This window comes from Ambystoma mexicanum, chromosome 3p (assembly GCF_040938575.1).
Source record: "Ambystoma mexicanum isolate Mex_15411 chromosome 3p, UKY_AmexF1_1, whole genome shotgun sequence".
NCBI lineage: Eukaryota > Metazoa > Chordata > Amphibia > Caudata > Ambystomatidae > Ambystoma > Ambystoma mexicanum.
Window position 1 is genome coordinate 178,229,110 of NC_090925.1, and position 27,501 is coordinate 178,256,610.

General features: G+C 49.5%; 1 protein-coding gene across 2 annotated transcripts in view; it reads right to left on the reverse strand.

Annotated features, from left to right (window-relative positions):
* Positions 1 to 27,501, reverse strand: part of LOC138580218 (alpha-2-macroglobulin-like protein 1) — a 1,051,822-nt gene that overhangs the window by 381,025 nt on the left and 643,296 nt on the right. For both annotated transcript variants that reach the window (XM_069650580.1, XM_069650579.1), the window contains exons 19-20: positions 2,287 to 2,512; positions 1,788 to 1,914 (exon numbers count right to left, since the gene is read on the reverse strand). In XM_069650580.1, the coding sequence (XP_069506681.1) occupies positions 1,788 to 1,914; positions 2,287 to 2,512 (353 nt within the window). The remainder of the gene's footprint in view (positions 1 to 1,787; positions 1,915 to 2,286; positions 2,513 to 27,501) is intronic.

Sequence of the window (27,501 nt, forward strand, 5' to 3'; positions counted from 1 at the left end):
ATTTTTTGCAGAGAAAACTCCATTTAAAAAAAAAAAAACGAATTGGATTATTATTCTTTTTATTTGGTGGCGAGGTTGCTTCCTAACCCCCCCATTCCCCTATGTTGTTACCCAAACCCAACCCCCTCCCCGCCCCTTTTATACCCTTACCCACCCCATATACATTTCAGCAAAAAAATCCACAGGAATAACGACCGTTGTCAAAAGGATGATATATGTTTGTGCTTTCCTTCTATTCAGAAAACATTTTTTTTAAACTACGGGCCATTTTGGGAGGTGGGGGTACCAATGGGTGGATTTTCTGCAGCAAACCCGCCTAAAATCCCACTGCTGGTATTGTGGTATTTGTTGAACCCAGAATGGGAGGATGATAAATTCAGCGGTATATTTCAAATACTGGCGAGTTTACCATTACCACCCAACTGTGAATGATTCCCTCAGTCTGTGATTGTTTTTCATTGTCTTGTCCAGAGCACACTTATTTGACCAATGCAAATAAACAACAGATTCAGATATATAACCACAAGGTCACATACACACAGATACATCCTTTCACCCATAATGTACACAGTCACCAATGTAGTCAAATGCATCACCATGGTCACCGAAACTAAAACATAAACACACGCACATACACAGCGACACAGGCAGACACACACACACACACAAACAACATGTTCCTTGAAAACAAAAATCACAGTTCCCTCTGCCTCCATTAATTGAAATATGCAGCCGACTTTCCAAGAAAGTGAAACTTAGGAGCAGAATGAAAGTCAATTCCCATAGTTGTCTTTTGCTCTACATTGTCCAAGTGCAGATCCCAAATCCACAATTCCCAGCAAGACCTCTACCACACCTTCTTGTCATGTACCGAAGAGCTTCCTGGAAAAGGGGGTCTACTGTCTACATGTGAGCCAAGGACACATGACATGAGTGACAAGGAACTGATCACTGAGACAGAGGTACAAATCTGGAAAGACAGACTATGGGTTTTTTTGACTGTTGCTGAGATGTGTGCCTGACCTGCATGGTTTAGTAGGAGGATGGTGGTTCAAAACAATACACAAATTATAAACTGGTTATTCGAACGCTCAGACTGAAGAATGGAGAGCCACCCGTCTGACGTAACTCACCCTGGGGAAGAACACCCTATCCCTAACAGGGGTGCCTTTTCCTAGGTGGCGCGTGATGTATCGCCTATATAAGAGTGATAGAGGAGAGAGCTATCCCTAACCTTCTATACTGGGGGCATGTGTCTGGTTGAAGACAAAAAATCAGATATTGGAGGCAAATCCAAATGGTTGTTGTAGCAGTGGACAGAACTGTGTATTAGGTTCTGTTGCTGCCCGATCAAAGTGGTGACAACCTGAATGCAGGTCAACTGGTTGTATTCCAAACTAAGTTTCAACTTTATTCTTGCCCGTATGTCACAGTAGTTGGATTGCAAAAAGTACAAATGGAGATGCCCACTCGCAAACAACAGAGCTAAAAAAGCTAAAAAGCTAACAGGCTAAAATGGCTCTTATAAAACCAGCTCACTCCATACATGTGAGTGTGCAAGTAGGCGATTTTCACAGCAGTATCTCTCAAGTGTGGTGGGAGATATCTTGGTGGGTCATGAGAGCTGGGAGAGGCTGGTTTTGAGTTTGCTTGTTCTGGAATTTGGGGTCTGGGTTTTCTGGGCTTGGGACGCAGCACTATCCCATAAGCCATAAAGTATTTGCCCCCATGCCAAAAGTTGTCAGTCCTCCCCTGACCACTACTCCTGCAACTCCCTACCTCCTTACCGAGTGTAGTGGCAGTCACATTCCAGTAGAAGGTTATGGATTGTTCGCCACACAGGCAGCGGCTGTAAACACACTGTGTGCACTTTTGCACCTGGAAGTCAGTAGACTGAGCAAGGGTGACCTTCACCTATAGCAATGGAGAGAACACAGACATCAGTGGACAGGTTACGCAAGGATGGGGGGGGGGGGGGGGGGGGGGGGGGTGTGTGTGTGTGTGTGTGTGTGTGTGTGTGTGTGTGTGTGTGTGTGTGTGTGTGTGTGTGTGTGTGTGTGTGTGTGTGTGTGTGTGTGTGTGTGTGTGTGTGTGTGTGTGTGTGTGTGTGTGTGTGTGTGTGTGTGTGTGTGTGTGTGTGTGTGTGTGTGTGTGTGTGTGTGTGTGTGTGTGTGTGTGTGTGTGTGTGTGTGTGTGTGTGTGTGTGTGTGTGTGTGGCCATGCCCCAGACTTCTTGTGGCACAGCCCAGCGGGACACACAGGGGTAAAAATGGCCATGCCCCTCACCTTCATGCAACGCGTCAAGTAGTTGAAGACAGTGGCCTTGGGGGTGAAGCTCTCTCCTCTCACCACAGAGTAAGGCAGGGTGAGGTCCACGAAGAAAGGCTGGAAGGTCGTCAGTGTCACGTCATCAGCCAGCGCAAAACCATCTTGATTAATGCAGAACATGGAGCCCCTCCATTCTGTGATCGTGTCCGGCGCTGAAACCGAAAAGTCATTCCTTCCAGTTCTCCTGTGGAAGAGATAAGTAACACGTCTGATTTTAACGTGTATAGTGAAGCTCACACTGCAAATTAAGTTGCCTCGTGCCACATTTATTTGTGTTTAATCATCATCAGTGTTTGAAGTGCACTGCTCAGTGGTCTCAATTTCTCATCCTCAGAATGATGAAAGGATGAGTAGCCAAATGAGATTCGCAGGTCACAGTGGAAGGGGGATCTCAAGAAGGGGAATGGAAGGGAGAAAATATACCAGATGCAGAGAAGGATGGGAGAAACTGAAGGCAAAAAAGATGCATGAGCTGACAAAAGCGTTGATGCAGTCTCTTGGAGGGCACTTTAGCAAACCTGAAATTGAGCCAAGGATAATGATATAGAGATATAGAGATTTTAGATATGGCATGCAAAGGACAGTGCAGACATTATTGTTGCTGTACCATTCATCTGCATTGCATATTCATATTTCTCTTCGCAGTACAAATAGTCTCAGTGTTACAATTAAACCAACTTGTAGTCCATCTTCACTTTCTATTATCTTATGAATCGAAAGGGCCACAAGCCAGCCTCTCTTTTGGAAGACTGTGTTACAGATAGAGTGCAGGGAGCCCACGAATTCAAGGGTAGACCGGAGCCAGAGCCAAGCCATAGGCCCTGCCAAGGCTCCAAGAGCCAAATTCGAGCCACTTACAGACGCCTACATTGAAGTCTGCCTGGCAACCCTCTCACACAAAGCCCAAACCTGTCATAATTTCTCCTCAACCCCACAAAAATCCAATGCCTTTCATCCTCCTCCATACCCCCATAACACATACCCATCCATGCTGTCCTGCATCCCTGCCCCATACTAGAAGACCTATACTGACGTTTTGAAGATATGGCACAGTGAAATTAAGTGATTTGCTCAGGATCACCCACTTTCTGTAAAATGGGGTTTGACCCCAGTCTGCACTTGAGACACTTAACCACATCTCCTCTCGTCTCCAACGGGTGTAAATGTACAATTGTTAATGTACAGTTTTAAGGAGCTATAAAAATGATGTTCAACAAACGAAAAATCAGAGAACAAGAACATTGTTGCCAAAAACCATGCCGTGATTCTGACCTCCCCTTGATGAAGGAACTCTGTGTTACACTCAGATGACTGATCACCACTATCAAGGCCAACTTCTATCAAAACACCATAGGCAAGACCAACGATGTAAGCAGAGCCCTCTTCAAATCCATCAAGTAGTGCATCAACCCTCTGGCCGACCCACTTGTACCTCACTCCATTAAAAAAATCCACTGACATCCACTCTTTCTTCATTAAAAAAGATATAGCATGATCCACCAACACATAGTCGCCAATGCTACAACTGACAGCACAATACACATCCCATCTCGCAAAACCACAATTACATGGACAACTTTCAAGACACTCACTATGGAAGACTTCACTGCCACTTAATATCCCTCAAGGTCACACTGTACTCACAACATCCTCCCTGCCTTCGTACTCAAGACCCTTCCAACTGAAGCATTTTCCTCTGAACCCTTGAGACTGGGCAAATACACTCTCTTATCAAGAAACCAATGCTGAACTCAGACGACCTCAGCAACTACCGCCCCATCATCCATCTTCCCTTCCTTGGTAAGATCTTTGAGAAAGCTGCAGCCACGCAACTCCTCAATACATCAAATTCATCAACTTTCTTCAGTCTTGCTTGTAGCACAGGGCGACTACCATTGTTAGAATGGATTTCTTACTCTGCTCTGGTGCACAGATGTTTGGGAGCCACCTTTCTTTAGTGAAACAGGGAACACTTCTGCGAAATTAGCCACGACAATTCAAGGTACCTTTTTGAGCATTCAAGGCTAAATCTCAAGAGTAGTAGGGTCGATCAGAAGTCTTGGATGAGCACACAGAGTAGCACAACAAGCATTACGCTTAGAAAGTAGTATATCAAAAATATATAATTTAATAGGCCCAGAAAAAGCACAAGTGAATAATGAAGAACACAGTAATACTACTACTTCAAAACACACACTAAAAAAACAAATGTACAGCCACTTTTTGGTCAGTGTATTAAAGTGCGGATTCCCGCCAAAACCTCTGAGGAGGGAAAGCAAACAAACTTTAACACAACGGCCAACTCCAGAAATGGATATCCCTAACTTAAGAAGTCCAGCCGTACGAAGATTGGAGCTTTGTGCTCAATGTTATGTTTGTGCGTAAAAGCACTCATCAATGTGTACAGCTCACAGGGAAATATTTTAATGTGAAGGAAAAGTTAGTTGAGGATACTGGAGTGTGAGGAATTCAGTTCCAAGAGTCAGAAGCAGGTCTGCTACAGAGCAAATATGTCCCCAACTTTCCGACGACTTTAGGAAGCAAGAGCCACCAAAGTCAAGGCGAGGACAACAAGGGATCCTTCGTGCATAAAAACGGTATGGATGAACAAGGAGCCACTTGTAAGTGGTATAACTACTCACCGGCCTTAGCTCACTTCAGTTCCAAACTTGGGAGGATTGAAGAAGATTGCCTGGACTACAAAATCCCCTCCTTGGTTACGCTTCAAGGTGCAGAGGCGCTGCAGGTGCGGATGCGGGTCCAATTTACATGTGGAGCTGCATCTCTCGTCACAAATGCAGGACAAAGAAAGCACTGATGCAGCTAGTCTCAGGACACTTGATGAAAGGTGGCAAAGTTGCCAGCTGCGACCGCCACTGTCGCACAGTAATGCAGGAGCACCCAAGTCTTGTGGACTGACGCACGCTTCTCTATCACAGCCCAAAGCAGCAGGGACAATGAGATTTCACAAGAAGAGGATTTGCAGTGCGAACTAGGTTTCTCCTAAAGCTCGAGCCAAAACTCAATGTAGAAACGCTCCAGCACAGGTGCCAAGGTAGAAGCTGGTCAGTCCACTGGAGGGCCCCGGGACACTTCCGAGTAGGCTTGTTTGCGGGGCACCAAGGAGGCCTTAAGAGTGACTGGTCCCACCACTCAAAAGATTTAAAGCACCTTTGCAGGTCTTCGGTGATCGAGCGCAAAGCAGGGCTCTACTGGGCCAACATCAGGCTCAGGGTGCCAAACCTCCTTCTCTGTACAGTTCCGGTGGTCCTTGGATCTGCTTTGCTTCTCAGGATACTTGGCTCCATGTATAGGTCGATTCAGACCTAAGGGTGATCTGCGGGTCTGCACTCAGAGTCCCTCGTCATATCCCAAAAGTTCAGGACTGGCTCGCACCTGGCTGGCCAATGAGGAGATATGCCCACTCACACAGATACACCACACATTCTGCCACCAGTAGTGTGGATTGGGACCAGACAGTCACACTTCCTGGGTACCCATCCATGTGACATGCATTAGCCTGGGAAAAGCCCAGGCTTTCGCGGGAGTCTGCATTGCCCAAATAAGGACTCCCCAGGTCACAAAGAGCAAGGGGAAGGCTATATGACAAAATGGCCAAAGGAGAAGACAAAAGACCTTTTGGCAAGGCAATGACAGACACTAGCCACAGTCGTGAACCACATGCTGTAAGCACGGTATGGCTCAGTAAAAGTTAATAAAATGACATGAAAAAGCTTCTGCTGCCACCAGTCTACTCCTAGGCACATTGTCCAGTTACCAAAAAATCCTTAAGAGAGGTCTAGAGCCCGAAAATGCAGGACCCCAGTCCACAGTACTGTAATGCACGTTGCATACTGAATTACAGTTGCCGAAAGCGGCAACAAAGTCATAAGACTAAGGTAAACAATGTTTCCCAGTACTGATTGTCAGAAGGACAAGTCAGTTTCCCCAGAACATGAGTGAAAGCCCAGTGGAGCGCTGCTGAAGGCTGGGCTTCACTGGCAGAAATCTGGACAGGAGGTTGAAACAAAAGCAACATGTTGGAGGGTCCACAAATATAGAGGTAAAATAGCAGTAAGTGAAATTTTACCTAACAACCATCAAGGCAATCAACGATGCCCTCAAACTCCTTGGTGATGGCCATCCTTTCCTCCCACTTCTCCTTGACATCTCAGCAACATTTGACACTGTAGACCACCAGATACTCACCGACAGTCTACATCGCCTCATAGGGATCAGTAAGATGGTCCTCAGCTGATTCAAATTTTACCTTGCTAATCGCCACCAATTTGTAAAAATAGATTTGTACAGGACACCAACTCTATCCATCACCTGTGGAGTCCAGCAAGGATCCACCCTCTCCCCTGTGCTCTTCAATCTTTACATGGAACCACACAACATCAAACTCTGCCTCAAGATTTCCTCCATCAAAGGAATCTACATGCTTAAGGCCTGCCTCTCATTGATCCAGTCGTGGTTGTCCAGAGCGTCTCTGATTCTCAACCGCTCCTAGACTGAATTCCTACTGTTGACTAACAACACCAAACACCCTGCCATCCATACCTGGTTCTCTGATATGCATCTTGAGTGCTTCAAACCCCAGCTGGACTCATGTTCCAAGTCTGTTGGGTTTGACATTGACAAACACTTTTCCTTCAAACAGCACATAGCAAGAGATACACAAACAGCTTGGTACCAACTTTATCTCCTGTGGAAAAGAAAGACCTTCATCCCAGAAAACAACATTCATATATGCTGTCCAAGCCTTGGTCCTCTCCCACCTGGATGGTGGCAATGCCCTTTGGGAAGGCCTTGCAGCAACTACACTGGCCCCCCCTAAGATGTATCCTGCATGCCGCAGCACAACTCAAAGCACACATCAAATTCAACTACATCACTTTGACCCTAAGCAAACTGCACTGGCTCCCGCTGCAAGCCAGTGTCGTCGTCAAATCCTGCAGCATCATCTACGAGGCTGTAACTCTGAAGTCTCAAAGTTAGCACACTGAAAAAAGTCAGCATCTCTTCCAGGCCTACGATCCACCTGAAGTAAGGACCTATGCATACTTGAACTTTGCCTGTGCAGGAAGGAAAGAACCAGAAGTCAGGCTGTCTCTGTATGCCCCAAGACTCTGGAACCTCCACCCCATCAACATCAGACTCACCCCCTCGCTTCCACGGATCAGGAGGAAGCTCAAGACCCTGTTCTTTAAGGAAGGGCCCCTCCCTAACACCTAGCTCCATGCATCCTCCACTCCCCAACCTACCTGAGACTGGGTGATTTGACGCCCACTGTTTCCTCTCTTAGTTGCTTGTAAATCTCTTGCTGACAAATTGCCCACCTTTCGCCGCCCCTGTTATTGCTCACCACTCCTTTGTTTCTCTGCTTCCCTCATCATGTTCTTCCCTCTATGATTATAAAGTGCTCCATTGCTTACTGAACCTAGAGCCACACTCAATGAATACCCCAATAATAATAATACTAACGATAATAATAATACTAACAATAATCTGTTTTATATACATAACTTAAAATTACACAAATCAGAATAAAAGCAAGCTGATAAATATATGCAAAAAGAGTGAGTATAGGTTTATTTTCACCATTCTGAATGATACAGTACACATACTAGGATGCAAAGTAATGTCAGCCTAAACAATCCTCTGTGTTTTGCAACCACAATTTCAAGAGTTAGTCAAACAGCAACACAACTGTGTGAACAGGTCAGCGACTGGTAGTAAATCTTTCATACAGACTTGGAGCAGATTATTCAGCACAGCTTTTAGCAGGCTTAAACCCCAGGGGAGTTATTCTCTTTCAGCAGGCACATGTGGGAACAACAGGCAGTACCCACATGCCCTGAAAGACGGGAGATTGAGCACAAAACCCAAAAGACTCTGTGGTAGGTGGAAAGCTTTATGTCTAGGCAAGAATCTTCTTTGCCCAAGGCCAGTGTCACCACTCACTGCCTCAATCACAAATTGGCTAGTACATGGAGAACCCATTGCCAATGCTTAATGCCCAGAAGGGGAGTAAAGGAATTGGTCCTGGATGGCTCCCTATACAGTGAAGGAAAATGCCTCAAGCAAACCCCCCCCTTTTCCCCATACAACAGTGTAGTTCATGATCTATTTATTGTTTCTGTTAATGGAGAAACATGGTGCAATGAGCAAATTAAGGGATACATCAGCCTATGGCCTGCATATTATAAGCAATCAATATTTGTATTATCTATGGAGCAAGCACTGTAGTTTAATACACTGCTTATAAGTGTGTCTTTTTGTGTGATTAACAGAATCACTTCTCAATGATCCCATTTGTAGCAGCCAAAGGAAATATCCATCTAAGTAGAGATTTTCCAGGGATTGCATACATTGGAAGCCAGGTAGTCTCTCTGCATAGTTTGCAATTGTGGGGGTTTCACACATGCTCCTATTGCAATACCTGGCAAGAGATAAAGAAAGTACTCTGTGCAGGGGAGTTGCTAGGTCTGGAAAAGTCCCGGGGCTAAGCTGATGTCGGAACTGTTGGGACTGGAGGCTAGCTAGTCTTTTGGCTGTAGCTCCTGAGATTCTATCCGGGGCTACAACCAAAAGATCAGGGACCATAGCCCACTTAGCCCCCCCCCCAGCAACGCCCCTGACTCTGTGCAAGAAGAGGAATGCACCCCGCTCTTTTAACTGTTACCAGGTGGCAGCTTTGCTTTAATTTCCTATGCACATGTGACAGAGGTTGAGAAGGTGCTTGGCTCGGCTCCAGTTGGGCGCTTTCATTAAGGCACCCGAGAGGCGCCAGTGCCAGGCATTTGCCTGTAACCAGGCTGGAACCAGCTCTGGCTCTCGCACTTCTAGTTGCAGGGTAGTTCTCTTATTGGCCATGTGCCCCGAGAATACGGGCAGTGGGAGACACCGAGGGGACTTCTAGGTCAGGCAGCGTGTGAGAAAGTGAGGCCTGGGGCCAGGGAAGTTGCTAGGTCTGGAAAAGACCCGGGGCTAAGCTGATGTCGGAACTGTTGGGACTGGGGGCTAGCTAGTCTTTTGGCTGCAGCTCCTGGGATTCTATCCGGGGCTACAACCAAAAGATCAGGGGCTATAGCCCACTTAGCCCCCCCCCTAGCAACGCCCATGCCTGGGGCCCCTCCCTGTTCCTGGACTTTGGTACCCCGTGGCTTGCTGATCTCAACAGCGCCCCATGGCACCCTCTCCCCGCCTCCCCAGACCTGTTATTATTTCCAACAGTTTTCGTTTTTTCCTGGACAGCTCAGGTTTACTCCTCTATATCAACAGAGATGTGTCCTGTTTGGCGTCAGGAGCAGATACCTCCTGTGCAGAGCTCCTGCCTCTTGTCCCCCCGCCCCCTCCTACCTCCGCGAAGGAGGTCTACACATCCGAATTGGGGACCACAATGCTCTCTTCGCTTGTCTACTCCACAACCATAGAAGTCCAAAAGAGGCAGATTTTGCAGGAGAAAGAGACTTCCTCCTGAAGTGGTATAGTGCATTCATGTAATTCGAAATTATTTGGCCCTTCTTTTCGAAAATGTCCATGGGTAATAACCCACCCAATAAACCCATCAAGCTACTTTTATGAAAAGGTGCTGGTCTGTGTAATATGTCCTGCTCTTACTGGTTCCCAGGTGTTCTTGCAATGCAGGTTTTCCCTTTTGATCACGTGCTTGTTCCCTGCTCTACTGTTTCTTCTTTACCATGAAAATACCCCTCCGTTACTTTTAAGGAACTGAAGCTTGTTTCTACCCTTTGTGATCTGAATCTTACAGATTGCAGATCTGTAAAACCACCGCACAAATGTGGTAACAGATGCGATGTTACCCTTGTAACACCTCCATGCCTGCAATGGTGTCTAAGCAGACTGCAAAATGGAAGTAAGTACTGGGCCCACATGACTCTAAAATGTGCAAACCACTGCTGTTCCTGCATCATTACCGCACGCGGTAAGAGAAATACAGTCAGGTGGTATTCCCAAAGGACATAGTGCCAAACTCACACTGAGGCCCATGTGTCCCCAATTCAACATACATTTTATCAAGATGTGCGGCCATGCCACTCTCTACAGTTCTCTCCAGGGTGTTCTGTTCAAATACAAAATCACGCTGTAATTGTTTTCTGAGGTTATCGATGTATTTATCAACAGTAGATCCATTGATCAGAGTTTGTTTATGAGTCTGACATAAGGAATGTTCAGAAAGAACCATTTTCCCCCCAGTTAGTAAACCATGTGTCAAGACATTGGGCCTCATTACGCGGTAAGAGGTAAGGGATTACCGCACTGGTAAGGCTGCCGTTGCCGGTAATCCCTTACCTCCATATTCCGAGGTCTTTTAGCGGGTCCTTTCCTTAACGCCTGGTCTGACCAGTGTTAAGGACGGGACCCGCTAAGGGACTTCAGAGCTAAGAATGGTACCGCAAATTGCAGTACCATTATTAGCTACTTCCCCACTCCCATTGAGCCCCATGGGGGCTCAAATGGGAATGGGGAATGGTTCTCAAAATGGGGACTTACCGGGTCCTCCAAGGTTGGAATGACCCGGTAAGTACCCATTCTGAGAACTCGGACCCGGTATGCGGTAAGGGGGTAGCCATGGTGCTAATAGCACCATGGCTACCTCCCACCGCATAATGAGGCCCATTGGTAGCTTGGGCCGGAGGCGCTCCTACCGCCATGAGTACGAGTGGGACACCTATGCCCCAATATCCATCAGTACGAGCGTGATGCCTATGCCCCAATGTCCATCAGTACGAGCGCAACGCCTATGCCCCAATGTCCATCAGTACGAGCGCAACGCCTATGCCCCAATGCCCATCAGTAGGAGTGGGACACCTATGTCCCAGTGTTCATCAGTACGAGCGCGACGCCTATGCCCCAATGCCCATCAGTACGAGCGCGACGCCTATGCCCCAATGCCCATCAGTAGGAGCGGGACACCTATGTCCCAGTGTCCATCAGTACGAGCGCGACGCCTATGCCCCAATGTCCCTCAGTACGAGCACGACGCCTATGCCCCAATGCCCATCAGTAGGAGCGGGACACCTATGTCCCAGTGTCCATCAGTACGAGCGCGACGCCTATGCCCGAATGTCTATCGGTAGGAGCGGGACACCTATGTCCGAGTGTCCATCAGTACGACCGCGACGCCTATGCCCGAATGTCCATCAGTACGAGCGCGACGCCTATGCCCCAATGTCCATCAGTACGAGCGCAACGCCTATGCCCCAATGTCCATCAGTACGAGCGCAACGCCTATGCCCCAATGTCCATCAGTACGAGCGCAACGCCTATGCCCCAATGCCCATCAGTAGGAGTGGGACACCTATGTCCCAGTGTCCATCAGTACGAGCGCGACGCCTATGCCCCAATGCCCATCAGTACGAGCGCGCCGCCTATGCCCCAATGCCCATCAGTAGGAGCGGGACACCTATGTCCCAGTGTCCATCAGTATGAGCGCGACGCCTATGCCCCAATGTCCATCAGTACGAGCGCGACGCCTATGCCCCAATGCCCATCAGTAGGAGCGGGACACCTATGTCCCAGTGTCCATCAGTACGAGCGCGACGCCTATGCCCGAATGTCCATCGGTAGGAGCGGGCACCTATGTCCCAGTGTCCATCAGTACGAGCGCGACACCTATGTCCCAGTGTCCATCAGTACGAGAGCGATACCTATGCCCGAATGTCCATCGGTAGGAGCGGGCACCTATGTCCCAGTGTCTATCAGTACGAGCGCGCCTATGCCCCAATGCCCATCAGTACGAGCGCAACGCCTATGCCCCAATGCCCATCAGTAGGAGCGGGACACCTATGTCCCAGTGTCCATCAGTACGAGCGCGACGCCTATGCCCCAATGTCCATCAGTACGAGTGCGACGCCTATGCCCCAATGCCCATCAGTAGGAGTGGGACACCTATGTCCCAGTGTCCATCAGTACGAGCGCGACGCCTATGCCCCAATGCCCATCAGTACGAGCGCGACGCCTATGCCCCAATGCCCATCAGTAGGAGCGGGACACCTATGTCCCAGTGTCCATCAGTATGAGCGCGACGCCTATGCCCCAATGTCCCTCAGTACGAGCACGACGCCTATGCCCCAATGCCCATCAGTAGGAGCGGGACACCTATGTCCCAGTGTCCATCAGTACGAGCGCGACGCCTATGCCCGAATGTCTATCGGTAGGAGCGGGACACCTATGTCCGAGTGTCCATCAGTACGACCGCGACGCCTATGCCCGAATGTCCATCAGTACGAGCGCGACGCCTATGCCCCAATGTCCATCAGTACGAGCGCAACGCCTATGCCCCAATGTCCATCAGTACGAGCGCAACGCCTATGCCCCAATGTCCATCAGTACGAGCGCAACGCCTATGCCCCAATGCCCATCAGTAGGAGTGGGACACCTATGTCCCAGTGTCCATCAGTACGAGCGCGACGCCTATGCCCCAATGCCCATCAGTACGAGCGCGCCGCCTATGCCCCAATGCCCATCAGTAGGAGCGGGACACCTATGTCCCAGTGTCCATCAGTATGAGCGCGACGCCTATGCCCCAATGTCCATCAGTACGAGCGCGACGCCTATGCCCCAATGCCCATCAGTAGGAGCGGGACACCTATGTCCCAGTGTCCATCAGTACGAGCGCGACGCCTATGCCCGAATGTCCATCGGTAGGAGCGGGCACCTATGTCCCAGTGTCCATCAGTACGAGCGCGACACCTATGTCCCAGTGTCCATCAGTACGAGAGCGATACCTATGCCCGAATGTCCATCGGTAGGAGCGGGCACCTATGTCCCAGTGTCTATCAGTACGAGCGCGCCTATGCCCCAATGCCCATCAGTACGAGCGCAACGCCTATGCCCCAATGCCCATCAGTAGGAGCGGGACACCTATGTCCCAGTGTCCATCAGTACGAGCGCGACGCCTATGCCCCAATGTCCATCAGTACGAGTGCGACGCCTATGCCCCAATGCCCATCAGTAGGAGTGGGACACCTATGTCCCAGTGTCCATCAGTACGAGCGCGACGCCTATGCCCCAATGCCCATCAGTACGAGCGCGACGCCTATGCCCCAATGCCCATCAGTAGGAGCGGGACACCTATGTCCCAGTGTCCATCAGTATGAGCGCGACGCCTATGCCCCAATGTCCATCAGTACGAGCGCGACGCCTATGCCCCAATGCCCATCAGTAGGAGCGGGACACCTATGTCCCAGTGTCCATCAGTACGAGCGCGACGCCTATGCCCGAATGTCCATCGGTAGGAGCGGGCACCTATGTCCCAGTGTCCATCAGTACGAGCACGACACCTATGTCCCAGTGTCCATCAGTACGAGCGCGACGCCTATGCCCGAATGTCCATCGGTAGGAGCGGGCACCTATGTCCCAGTGTCCATCAGTACGAGCGCGACGCCTATGCCCCAATGCCCATCAGTACGAGCGCGACGCCTATGCCCCAATGCCCATCAGTCGGAGCGGGACACCTATGTCCCAGTGTCCATCAGTACGAGCGCGACGCCTATGCCCCAATGTCCATCAGTAAGAGCGCAACGCCTATGCCCCAATGCCCATCAGTAGGAGTGGGACACCTATGTCCCAGTGTCCATCAGTACGAGCGCGACGCCTATGCCCCAATGCCCATCAGTACGAGCGCGACGCCTATGCCCCAATGCCCATCAGTAGGAGCGGGACACCTATGTCCCAGTGTCCATCAGTATGAGCGCGACGCCTATGCCCCAATGTCCATCAGTACGAGCGCGACGCCTATGCCCCAATGCCCATCAGTAGGAGCGGGACACTTATGTCCCAGTGTCCATCAGTACGAGCGCGACGCCTATGCCCGAATGTCCATCGGTAGGAGCGGGCACCTATGTCCCAGTGTCCATCAGTACGAGCGCGACACCTATGTCCCAGTGTCCATCAGTACGAGCGCGACGCCTATGCCCGAATGTCCATCGGTAGGAGCGGGCACCTATGTCCCAGTGTCCATCAGTACGAGCACGACGCCTATGCCCCAATGCCCATCAGTACGAGCGCGACGCCTATGCCCCAATGCCCATCAGTAGGAGCGGGACACCTATGTCCCAGTATCCATCAGTACGAGCGCGACGCCTATGCCCCAATGTCCATCGGTAGGAGCGGGCACCTATGTCCCAGTGTCCATCAGTACGAGCGCAACGCCTATGCCCCAATGCCCATCAGTAGGAGCGCGACACCTATGTCCCAGTGTCCATCAGTACGAGCGCGACGCCTATGCCCGAATGTCCATCGGTAGGAGCGGGCACCTATGACCCAGTGTCCATCAGTACGAGCGCGACGCCTATGCCCCAATGCCCATCAGTACGAGCGCGACGCCTATGCCCCAATGCCCATCAGTAGGAGCGGGACACCTATGTCCCAGTATCCATCAGTACGAGCGCGACGCCTATGCCCTAATGCCCATCAGTAGGAGCGGGACACCTATGTCCCAGTGTCCATCAGTACGAGCGCGACGCCTATGCCCCAATGCCCATCAGTACGAGCGCGACGCCTATGCCCCAATGCCCATCAGTAGGAGCGGGACACCTATGTCCCAGTGTCCATCAGTACGAGCGCGACGCCTATGCCCCAATGTCCATCAGTACGAGCGCGACGCCTATGCCCCAATGCCCATCAGTAGGAGCGGGACACCTATGTCCCAGTGTCCATCAGTACGAGCGCGACGCCTATGCCCGAATGTCCATCGGTAGGAGCGGGCACCTATGTCCCAGTGTCCATCAGTACGAGCGCGACACCTATGTCCCAGTGTCCATCAGTACGAGCGCGACGCCTATGCCCGAATGTCCATCGGTAGGAGCGGGCACCTATGTCCCAGTGTCCATCAGTACGAGCGCGACGCCTATGCCCCAATGCCCATCAGTACGAGCGCGACGCCTATGCCCCAATGCCCATCAGTAGGAGCGGGACACCTATGTCCCAGTATCCATCAGTACGAGCGCGACGCCTATGCCCCAATGTCCATCGGTAGGAGCGGGCACCTATGTCCCAGTGTCCATCAGTACGAGCGCGACGCCTATGCCCCAATGCCCATCAGTAGGAGCGCGACACCTATGTCCCAGTGTCCATCAGTACGAGCGCGACGCCTATGCCCCAGTGCCCATCAGTACGAGCGCGACGTCTATGCCCCAATGGCCATCAGTAGGAGCGGGACACCTATGTCCCAGTATCCATCAGTACGAGCGCGACGCCTATGCCCTAATGCCCATCAGTAGGAGCGGGACACCTATGTCCCAGTGTCCATCAGTACGAGCGCGACGCCTATGCCCCAATGCCCATCAGTACGAGCGGGACGCCTATGCCCCAATGCCCATCAGTAGGAGCGGGACACCTATGTCCCAGTGTCCATCAGTACGAGCGCAACGCCTATGTCCCAATGTCCATCAGTACGAGCGCGACGCCTATGCCCCAATGCCCATCAGTAGGAGCGGGCACCTATGTCCCAGTGTCCATCAGTACGAGCGCAACGCCTATGCCCCAATGCCCATCAGTACGAGCGCGACGCCTATGCCCCAATGCCCATCAGTAGGAGCGGGACACCTATGTCCCAGTGTCCATCAGTACGAGCGCGACGCCTATGCCCGAATGTCCATCGGTAGGAGCGGGATGCCTATGCCTCAATGCACTGCAGTACGAGCGCGACACCTATGCCCCAATGTCTATCAGTACGAGTGCAATGCCTATGCCCCAATGTCGGGTTCTGCTTCCTGTACAACGTCCCTTGTAGGTTTAATGTGGTTTTATTATAAATCTACAGAAGAAGGCGGGCGCCACCCTGTAGAACAGTTTATTGCTGAAAATATTCGTAATCGTGATACAGTGCTGCTAACCTGTATCCGCCCCACACTAGGTGCAACGAGTCAAGGGTAGAGTACAACTAGCAGACAATCCAACAGGTCTGGTTGCACGCTATCGCAATTAGAGATGAAATTTACTAATATTCATTCCAAAGTAGTTCTTTTAGATCTGAAATATGGTTACGAGTCCCTCTTTTCTTCATTGAACCCTTCTTATCCAATTGAACCATAGTAATAACACAGAGGCAGGCGAGCGCTTTGGCGCGGTTGAACTGAATCCTCTGAGAAGAAAATGTGCTTCTATTACTTAACACTCGTCCTGTTATATAGGAATATTATATATTATGATATGTTTCATTTAATGACTGAGATGCTGAGATCTTGTCTTTGCCCGTTATATGTATATATTTGCTTAACATTTTCCTGGTGGAACCTGTTTGGTTCTTGAGATGGATCACCTTTGGTGATATTTACTGATGGCATTTATTCAGTACCCAACTTGTAACCATGATTATTAATGGTTCTCCTATTAGAAAGGAATACTATGAATTAGAGGAGGCATCTAGTTATGAAATGGATGATCCTAATGACAGCACTTCTTTTAGATAACATTGTTTTGCTTATATGCGGTCGCAGTGTCGCAATGACATCATGACGCGTGTTGCGCCCGCGCTCATTCTTTTCTATTTTCTTAAGGATTTGCAGCATCTTCTTTCTCTCAAAAATAGCGGCACTGTTATTCTGTGCCTGGAATTGTAGAAAGATGCTACACCATGATTCATGATGTAGGGGAGTGAATTGCTACTTAACATATCACTTTGTTCAGCAGAAATAGATAGAATGTGATTTTGCTATTGTTGCTTCAGCTCCTCTTTGGAGCTGAGTAGCACTACAGCTGCTGTACTGTCTGCTAGAGTGATCTCTTGCCTTTGGAGGCATATGAAGAGAGGTGTGGCAGCTCATTAGCTTGGGCTACTATGTGGCATAGTCACCTATAAGCCTAAACTATTGCATTAGAGTACTGATAGGGATAAATGGCATATGAGGAGGGACACACAGATCGAAGGTGCTATTTGGTTATTTACTCACCCATTGACTGGCCATGGCCATGCTAATCCCTATGGCCATTCCCACCTATTCCTGCCTCTCCCCGCCCAAAACCCCTCCTCTTGGGAACTCTTTGATCTCACTTTATTCACAATGTGCCATCAAACTTTGCACTCGAAGTGCCTGCCATTGTTTTTTTAACAGCAGTCTTCTGAAAGTTAATGACTTAATTGGAGTTTTAAACACGTTACTGGTGTAATTAAAATGTCTTACCGGCTTGCCTTCAGCCACTCAATTTATAAGCACTCTGAGTATCCTTCACTGAAGTCCTGTTAAAACCAAGCATTGACAAAGGCAAAAGGTTTGGCTTGTATATAAGTATTGAGACTACTATTAGATGCCCAGGTACTCACACCATTTTGCACCTGCTACCATCAGTGGCCAGTTAATGCCACTATGGCAGTGCTTGACAAATGCCTTTCCCACACCTACACAAAAGTCCAAACTGTTAGCATTGCCAATGCTGATTTTTATTCTGTATTTTGTGTAATATCAAATAGCAGGTTTTATCTGTATACTTTACAATTGATTATTGTTTGCTTTATATTTTCCACAATATCTTTCATGCTATCTAGATACTAGCAGTCACTGATCATTTCCACAGGCACGTGTTGCTGATTTTTCTTTTCATGTATTTAAAGTGGGTGTGAAGCTATTTTTTTAACTGATGTATAGCTCATACGTACCTTACAGAGACAGCCCTGACGAAGGATCCACGGTCCAAAATGCATTGGCGTAGTGCTCACCTGCCTCTATGTTAATTCTATGGTGCAAGAGGATAAGAAGGGATCAATGAGGAAAAAAGAGACTCATAACAAGATCTCAGACCCTAAAGAACTTTTTTTGGAATTAATATTAGTAAATGTCACCATATATTTGCAATTGTGGCTGTTCCTCGATGTTGTGCCCTAGATCCGCTTCCCATCTGGCCATGTATGAGGGTCTAATGACCAACATGTCCTCTTGTAGCAGTTTGTAGAGTTTGGTGATGTGTCCTCTCCTGGGGCCGTCTAGCAACGAGAGTTCTACGGGGAGGAGCACCCTAGTGGCTCTCTGTTTAATTAATGGATGGGAGATCCAGTGACGCAGCTGTGCATAGGTGAATCTGTCTGTTTCTGACAGGTTGAAGGGAGCTTTACATTCCATGAATTTTAGGAGGGATCTGTCTTTAAGCAGCTGGGAAAGGGTTTGTAGGCCCCCTTGGGTCCAGTTTTGGAAGTTCGCCACCTGCAGCCCTGGGGCAAAGGCCGGGTTGCAGAAAATTGGGCAGAGAGGGCCCAACCCCTTGGGGATCTTTTTCCTTTGTAGTGCGCTATCCAAAATTCTTAGGGTGGCCCTGGTTGATGAATTAATTGTTGCCCATTGTCTGTGTTCTGCCACTGAGGTGTGTAGTAGGTCACTGAGTGGATTTTGGCTTCTAGCTTGTTAAATATTTACCCACTTTGGGGGGTCCATGGAGTCAGTCCATACCAAGGCGTTTGTTAACTGGGCTGCTGTGTAGTAGTTGCAGAGGTTGGGTACTCCCACCCCATTTAGCTGCCCCTGTTATCACTTTCTGTGGGATCCACACTTTGCCCCCTTTTCATATAAATCGGAAGTTTTGTTTCTGAAGCTGGAGGAGGAGTTTCAGGGGGTTTTCCACCGGGAACGATGAGCAAAGGTACAGGAATCTTGGCAGTAAGTTTATTTTGCATGCAATCACTCTGCCCAACAGTGCGATCTCCTGATCCTCCGACCTCCTGAGGTCTGCTTTAAGGCTGCTGAAAGGTGGGGGAAGATCGCTGCAACAGCTTTTTGAGGTCAGCCGCAATGTGCACTCCCAGGTATTTTGTTGTTGTTGTGCCTCATTCCAATGGACATATAGGACGGAGAAGGTGTTACGTCTCCCTTGATAAGTTCACTCCCAACGCCTCCGATTTAGTGTAGTTGATTGAGAAGCCTGCTACAGGTTCGAAGGCCTCCAACTCTGCTAGAGCTGCTGCTAGTAAGCTTTGGCCATCAGTGAGCGACAGCATCACGTCATCGGCGCATAAGGATGCCTTGTATTGTTGACCTTTTAATGTCATTCCTTCCATGGAGTTGTTGTTGCAGACTCTTTGGGCAAAGGGTTCCATGATTAGGGCAACGATTATCAGAGAGAGAGCGGGCATCCTTGCCTCGTTCTGCATGTGAGTGCAATGTGAGCTGATCTATGTTGGTTTACCCTCAATGTTGTTTTGGGGTCCTTGTAGTTGGCTAATACCATGGTGCAGAAGTTTGGGCCAAATTGAAACGCTTCTAGTTTTAGGCTCATGAATGACCAGTCAACCCGGTCGATTGCCTTAGTTGCATTCAGGGCGTGTAAGGCCAGTTCTTGATGGTTCTCTGCCGCTATTTCTACTAGGTTCAGGTGCTCTTCCCACAATAAATCCTGTTTGGTCCCAATTAATAAGTGTGGGGAGAATCCTCGCTAGTCTGTTTGCCACCACCTTGGAGTAAAAATTTGCGTCGATATTGAGGAGTGAGATAGGTCTATATGAGGCGCATCCTCTTGGATCTTTTCCCGGCTTTAGCAACATAATGGTGGTGGATTCTTGCATCAACAGGGTCACTTAGCCTGTTTCTCAGAAGGAGTTTAGAAGCTCCGTCAGTGGGCCCGTGAGGAGGGAATTGAAAAGTTTCTAGAATTTGGGTGAGAATCCGTCTGGGCCTGGTGCTCTGGCATTTAGGGATTTTATCACCTGTTCCACTTCCTCCTTCGTGATGGGAAGCTCCAAGGTTTTTCTTTCTGCCTCTGGAAAGCGATAAATTGCTCTTGTGCCTTCAGAGGTCATGGGGTGGCCGCCATGGTCTTGATTAGGTGTGTGGTTGCTAGCTGCAGTTTAGTTACTTCTGCATATTGGGTGATCCCCCAATGGCCTTTAACCCCTTAAGTGTCAGGCTATTATGCAAGTCTATGCAAAAAGGACGAGCATACTCGTCCTTGGCACTTAGGCCGGTGATCTGATTTTGGCAGCGGGCTTTGGCCAATTTCTTGACCAGGAACTTGTTGGCTTTATTTCCATGTGCATAGTAGCTCTGTTTGGTTTGGATGAGGGATTAGGCGGTCTGTTCCGCGTAGTGTGCTTCTAACTTGTTGCAAGCTATTCGCAGGTACTGGGCAGCTTTCGGGGATCCAACCCTTTTTATGGTTCCTCTCTGCTATGGCTATGTCTTTCTCTAGTTATTCTCTTAGCGTGGCTCATCATGTTTTGTAGGCTGCCACGTAAACTATCAGCTCTCCTCTGATGACCGCCTTCATTGCTTCCCATTTTGTGGCAATTGAGGTGGGGCTGACTGGGTTTTCTATTAAAGTAATTCTGAATGGTTGTGGCCAGGGTGTCTCAGAGAGCCATATCATGTAAGATCGGGTCATAGAGGGACCATTGTGGTCTTGGGAGCAGATCCAGATTATGGATGCGCACTGTCAGGATCACCGAAGCATGGTCCAATAGTACTCTTGTGCCTATACATACTTCATCTGTGAAGGAGAGGAGTTGGGGGCCAGCCATCAGCAGGTCTATGCAGGATGAGGTGCAATGCACATGAGAGAAAAAGGAAATGTCTTTAGCCGTTGGGAGTAAGATCCTCCAGGTGTCCACCACTCCCAAGGCTTTGAAGAGCCGTTGAAGGCCTATGGCTGTTTTAGAGTCTCTTGGTGTGGGGAGGCTTGATTTGTCCATAAGAGGGTCCGGGATGCTATTAAAGTCGCCTCCTATCACAGTTTGGCCCTCCAGGAAGGGCGGCAGGCGGTTTCTAGTTCAATAAAGAATATTTCCTGATTTTCATTGGGGGTGTAAACTGAGATCAAGGTGTATAGTTGGCCCAACAGGTCCCCTTTCACCGCCATGTAGCGGCCATCTGAGCTTTGTAACTTTTCTCGTTCTGTGAATGGAATGCCTCTCGCTATTAGGATTGCTGCGCCTCCCTTTTTGGCACTGCTCACTGCCAGATATTGCTTCGGGAAGGATCTGCCCTGTAGGTGTGGGAAGTCAACTTCAGTCAGGTGTGTTTCTTGGAGGAAGATCACTGAGCTAGTTGTTCAGGTCGTTTAGTGTCAGAGAGTTGCTTTCCGCTTGCTGAGGGAGTTGAGGCCTCTGACATTTAGGGTCACGAAGCAGAGTTTTTGATGTGGAGGGAAATCTTCCTGTTGAAGCGTCTTAGCTTCCGGGGGTCAGAGATTCGGGGCTCTACTGCTTTCATCTGTCATTTGGAGCTTTAGGTTTTAAGCCTGACCACTGCAACCAGGGTTTTAACTTTTGTGAACTGGTGATCAGCATCACCAGAAAAAAAAATGAATAAACGGAGAACCAAAACTAAGTCCAAACTGGGCCTTGGGGCCCTTGAGCCAGTGAGAGTCCTCCCTCTCATGGATGGGGTGAACCGTGGGAATCCCGACCTTCCGCTTAAGTTTGTTGTTGGGAGCCAAGGCTAATTTCCTTTAGGGTGGACAACGGCAGTATTTACATTTTTGGTCTTGGAGAAAGGATGTGAGTGGTCTGAGGGCTCTGCGTCACTGTACTGTGGTTGGCACCAGGTCCTGGTACCCCTGTAGCGAGGTCCCTTGGAATATCAGCTCTCCTTGCGTTCGGCTGGCCGACATGATCTCTTGCTTCGTCGAGAAAAAGTGGACCCGGGTGATGATGTCTCGCGGCTCTGTTGCGGCAGTCCCTCTGATGTCTGTGGGTTCGGTCCAGTAGCAGCATTGATTTGTCACGGTAAGGGAGGAAGGCTTGGAAGAAGTTGCTCACAAACGGTTGCAGGGCTTGGTCTAGGATTGTTGCTGGAACCCCTCTAATCCGCATGTTTTTTCTGCAGTCCCTGTTTTCCGAGTCTTCCGGGTTTTTGTGTCACTTCTTAATTTTTTCCTTCCAGGGCCTGGAGTTTCCTCATTATGTCAGTCAGCTGGACCATGTGATCTAAGGCCTGTTTTTCGGTTTCGCTGATTCTATGTTCCGATTCTCCCATCCAATTGTCCAGACCCTCAAACTTGTTGTTGATTTCCATTGTGCAGTTCCGGAATTCGGATTTGATGTCCATTAGGAAGGACTGGATATCTTCCCTAGTGGCCCACTGGCCTGCGGGCCTCTCTAGGGAGGGAGATATAGAGCGCCAGACTCAAGCTTATTACCTTTTTCTAGCGTTAACAACAAGGTGGCAATGTCCGTTGTTTTGTGGAGCCGGTGGCTTTTTTACTTTTTTGCCATTTTAAGGTGAATTGGGGGCCTCTGGGCCATATGCTCTAGTCGTGGAGGGGGATTGGTGGTTTTCCTCTGAGGCCCGCAGACTATTCGAGTCAGCCTTGGGGATAAGCTTTGGAATACAGGCAGCGGGGGAGTTGCTCCCCTGCTTATTCTGCTCTGGTTCCAAGGAAGCTCCCCACCTCACCCGGCCCCTTCCTTTGCTCTGTGGTTTTCACTGCCCTTTCCGGCTCTGTGGTGGATTGGTATAGGTGTCGTCACTCTAGCCGTGAGACAGGAGTAGTAGTTTGATGGGGTCTTTGCTCCTCAGCCCTATGCTGGCATGCTGGCGGTCCCCAAGTTGCCTGCGAGAGGTGGGGTGAGTGTGGTTGCCCACACCTTGCTTCTGAATTTGCTGGAGGTGAGGCATATTCCTAGCGCGTGGAGGGCCCTTTACATGTGGCTCAGGGAGGTGGTGGATGCGGGTCTCGTTGCCATACAGATGCTGCAAGGGGTCCTGCAGCACTCTGTTAGTTGTCCTTGTGATGTATCTGCCTGATTTGTTCCTGGGAAGTAGTCTGCCAGCTGCAGAGCAGGGCCGCCCACCCCACTCCACCCAAAGCTGTATGTAATCCCCCTGGGATGCTTGGTGTGTTGATGGCCTCCTCGGGTTGGGGCCGGGAGGAATGATGGCTCCCGGAGGAAGATTAGTAATCTTGCTTGTGTGGAAAAGATTAGTAATCTTGCTTGTGTGGGAGAGGGGGAGCTGCCACCCGCAGCCGAGTGCCGGTCCTCCACGGGCCGTTAATTGCTCCTGTCTCCTCCTCTCGCTTGTCTTGTGTGCCGACTAGCAAGCACTCATTTCCGGAGCTGCAGGGGCTTGGTGGCTGTGGCCGTTGGCTTTATTCAGGCCGCTCCATCTGTCTAAGAACCCGGCTTGGGGCTGGGAGGGATAGCGGCACCTGGTAGGGGAATTGGTAATGTCGCTTATGCAGGAGTGGGTGGGGGGCACTCACAGTTGCTTGTTGGTCTCTTCGAGCCTTCCGTAGCACTGGACTCCTCCTCTTGCATGCCTTTGGTGTTGGCGAGCGAGCTCCCATCTGCAGAGCTGCAGGGGTTTCAGCGGCTGCGGTGGCTCCCTTTACTCTGATCGCCCAGTTTGTTCTCTCGCTCGGGTGTCGGGAGGGGGAGCCCGGCAGCTCTCTTGTAGCTGAGGCTGCGGGGTAGCTCTCGTCTGACCTCGCAGCTGGGTGTTTCATTAGCCGAGCATGGGGTTTCCTGCACCCCCTCTCCCATTCGGCGCCACCATCTTGCCCAGGCTCAGGGTTCCCTCATTGTTGCTCATGGAGTACTCTGGATTGTTAGTCGGCTCCGGTTTTGTTCGGGGAGTGACTCCATTTTTTTCCCCTGGAGTTCCTCCACCCGTGCCACCGATCAGGGTTGGTAGCCATGCTCTGTACCCAGTGGAATGAATCATGAATGCACGGGATCCCACAGAGGCTCTCATGGAGGTAACCTTCTCATCAGCAGTCCAAACTATGCCCCCAACTGGTTTTAATTTATAACTGCTCTTTCACTAGTTTAGTTTTTAACCTGCTACTTGTGTTATGTTTCTAGTGTAACCCTGTGCTTGTTTGCCTGTTTGTTGTTGCACCCGTTTGCCTTTGGGGCTAAGACACATTATAAATGTGTAAACATAAATACAAACATAAACAAACATAGGCCAGGAAGTAGTTGTGCAAGAACCTCCTACTAGGGGAAAGCATCAGACACGGCCAGCAGAGCTGCTACGGGAACGAACAACCAGAGGGAAGAAGCAACTGCTGGAGATTCCAATGGTGCTCAGGCAAGTCAAATAGAGACGAAGATATGCCAGGAATTAGTTGTTCACACTGGCTTAGCGGGGGGCACTGCCACGCCAGGCTTAGGGGGGCACAGGCCCAGTCCTCACCCAGAAGGGTGAAGGTTGGGCCGGGACTCATAGCGTGGCACAAAGAGGTAATCTGTCTCAGAAAGATGAAGGAGCTGAACGTGACACGTGGCACATGTCATGTTCAGCTCAACCCCTTCTCCTCCGGCTTTCTCACGCCATCATATACAGGAACCAGGAAGCTCTCCCAGCTTCCTGATTCCTGTCTGTGAGCAGCACTGAGGAGCCAGGAGGCCTGGAGTGACAGACCAAAGGCAGCTCAAGCAGGCAAAGTGGGTCAGAAGGCTTTTGTTAAAAAAATGAAAATGTGTATGTGTGTTTTGCATGTGTGAGATGCGTGTCAGAATTATGTATGTGGTATGGGTCAGTGATTGATGGGTGAGTGAGTTGTGAGTAAAAATGAGACAGTGTGTTTGGCTGTTATGGGTGGGTGGGTGTGTGCATGCCTGTGTGGAGAATGCAGCGTGAGTGGATGTGAAGCGAGGTGTATGAATGAGTGTGACGGGTGGGTGAATGAGTAAGAATGTGATCGTGTGTGTTTGAATGTTCTAGGTGGGTGGATGCGTGCCTGTGTGGAGAATGCAGTGTGAGTGGATATGAGAGAAGGTTTATGCGTAAGTGAATGGTGGGTGAAGGGGTATGAGTGTAACAGTGTGTGTTTGGTGGGAGCGTGCCTGTGTGGAGAATGCAGTGTGAGTGGATGTAAAGGGAGGTGTATGAGTTAATGACAGATCAGGAAATGGTTAGGATTGTGATAGTGTGTGTTTGAATGTTCTGGGTGGGTGTGTGTGTGCCTGTGTGGAGAGTGCAGTGTGAGTGAATGTGAGATAATGTGTATGATTGAGCGACTGGTGGGCGAATGGATGTGAATGTGATTGTGTGGGTGTTTGAATGTTCTGGGTAGGTGGGTGCCTGTGTGGAGACTGCAATGTGAGTGGTTGTGAGAGACGGTATATAGGTGAGTAAATGGTGGGTAAATGAGTAGGAATGTGATAGTGTGTGCTAGAATGTTCTGGGTGAGTGGGTGCGTGCCTGTGTAGAAAATCCAGAGTGAGTGGATGTGAGAGAAGGTTTATTTTTAATTTTTGTATTTGTTTTATTGAATTTTATAAAGAGTGTAATAGCATTTTGTATCACATACAATCACTGTCCGTGTATGAGGTCAGTCTGTTATCGGTTCCCTTCCCCCCACCCTAACCCCAACTTTAAACAATAACTGTGTCACAAGATCAACGTTTATGTGAGAGAATGTTTATGAGTTGGAGACTGGTGGGTCTATGGTTACGAATGTGATAGTGTGTGTTTGAATGTTCTGGGTGGGTGGGTGCCTGTGTGGCGAATGCAGTGTGAATGGATATGAGAGAAGGTGTATGAGTGAGTGATTGGTGGGTGAATGGATGTGAATGTGATTACGTGGGTGTTTGAATGTTCCTATGGCCTGCCTTTGTAGAGAATGCAATGTGAGTGTATGTGGAAGAAGGTGTATTTATTTATTGTGCATTTGTAAAAAGTGTCCACAGGGCAACTGGGATGGAACATGGAAATGGAAGGGAAATATAACAATGAAGCGAGAGAAAGAAGCGGTCCTACTAGGCTTTATCAGCATTCAGAACGTGCATGTACAGAGAGAGAGGGAAGGGACGATGGAGGTGGTAATTGCTAGGGGTTACACAGAGTGAAGTGCAGGGGAGTACGTTTGCAAGCAGCTGTTAAGTGCCTGCCAGAAATCACTTGGTAAGGGTGGTCAACTGCCAATACATTAAGTGTAGGCCTGTGAGACAGCACAGGCCAGTGGGTTCCCAAAGGTAAGTGCTGGGAGTGGTGGATGCTGAAAGTGATTGGCAGGGAAGGCCAGGACCCAGAAGGACACATAAGGGCCCTGGTCACCAATCTCAGTGACTGATGGGTCTAGCAAGGGAGGTAGAGAGGGGAGGAGGAGGTGAAAAGGAAAGTCTTTAGGAGCATCCGGAATTTGGGGTGATCCAGCTAAAGATGGAGAGGAAGGAGGAGGCTGTTTCAGAGGAGGGAGCCAGCTGAGGAAAGAGATCCACCACCAGCTCGCTGTTTAGAGAAGCGCTTGACATGCAGAGAGTTGGTGCCATAGGAGCGTAAAAATCTGGAAGGAGTGTATTTGGGGAGAGCCCCAGAAAGTCTTATTAATGATGCAGAGGGATTTAAATTAGATCCTTGCAGAAACTGGGAGCCATGGAGAGATTTGGGGACTGGGGAAATGTGGTCCCTGGGCTTGAGGCCAAGGATAAGTCTTGCAGCACTATTCTGGATAAGCTGAAGGTGACGTAGAGAGGAAGAGGGTAGATTAAGGAAGAACCTGTTGCAGTAGTCAAGTCTAGAGAGTACCAGAGCTCTAGAGAGATTGAGCATCTGGGGGAAAGTGAGGAAAGAAAAGATTCCTTTGAGGAGGTGGAGTTGAACGTGGGGCTTCTTTTTGGCGAGGTTCTGGAAGTGAGGGAGGAAGGAAAGAGAGGAGTCGAAGATGACGCCAAGTTTTCTTGCTTTGGATGAAGGAGAAGGGGGAGAGCCCATAGAGGGTGGCCAGAGTGAAGGGAACAAAGAGGGAGCAGGAGTCCCAAAGGGACGGAACTCAGTCTTGCTGGAATTGAGGCAGAGATCCTTGGAGGAACATCAGGACTGGATGCCAGATAGGCAGTCAGGGATGATGGAGGAAGTAAGGAGAGGATCAGAGGGAAGTATGAAGAAGAATCGTGTATCATCTGCATAACACTGGAAGTCAGGGGAGAAAGTGGAAATTAGGCATGCAAGCAGAGTAAGATAAATGTTAAAGAGCCAGAGAGAAAGGTTGGAGCCCTGGGGATGAGTGAATGGCTGGCATTAGAATGGTTATGATTGTGATAGTGTGTGTGTGAATGTTCTGGGTGGGTGGGTGCATACCTGTGGAGAATACAGTGAGAGTGGATGTGGGAGAAGGTTTATGGATGAGTGAATGGTGGGCGAATGAGTAGCAATGTGATTGTGTGTGTGAATGTTCTGAGTGGGTGGGTGCCAGTGTGGAGAATGCAGTGTATGTGTGAATTTGAGAGATGATGTGTGGGTGAGTGACTGGTGGGTGAAAGAGTATGAATGT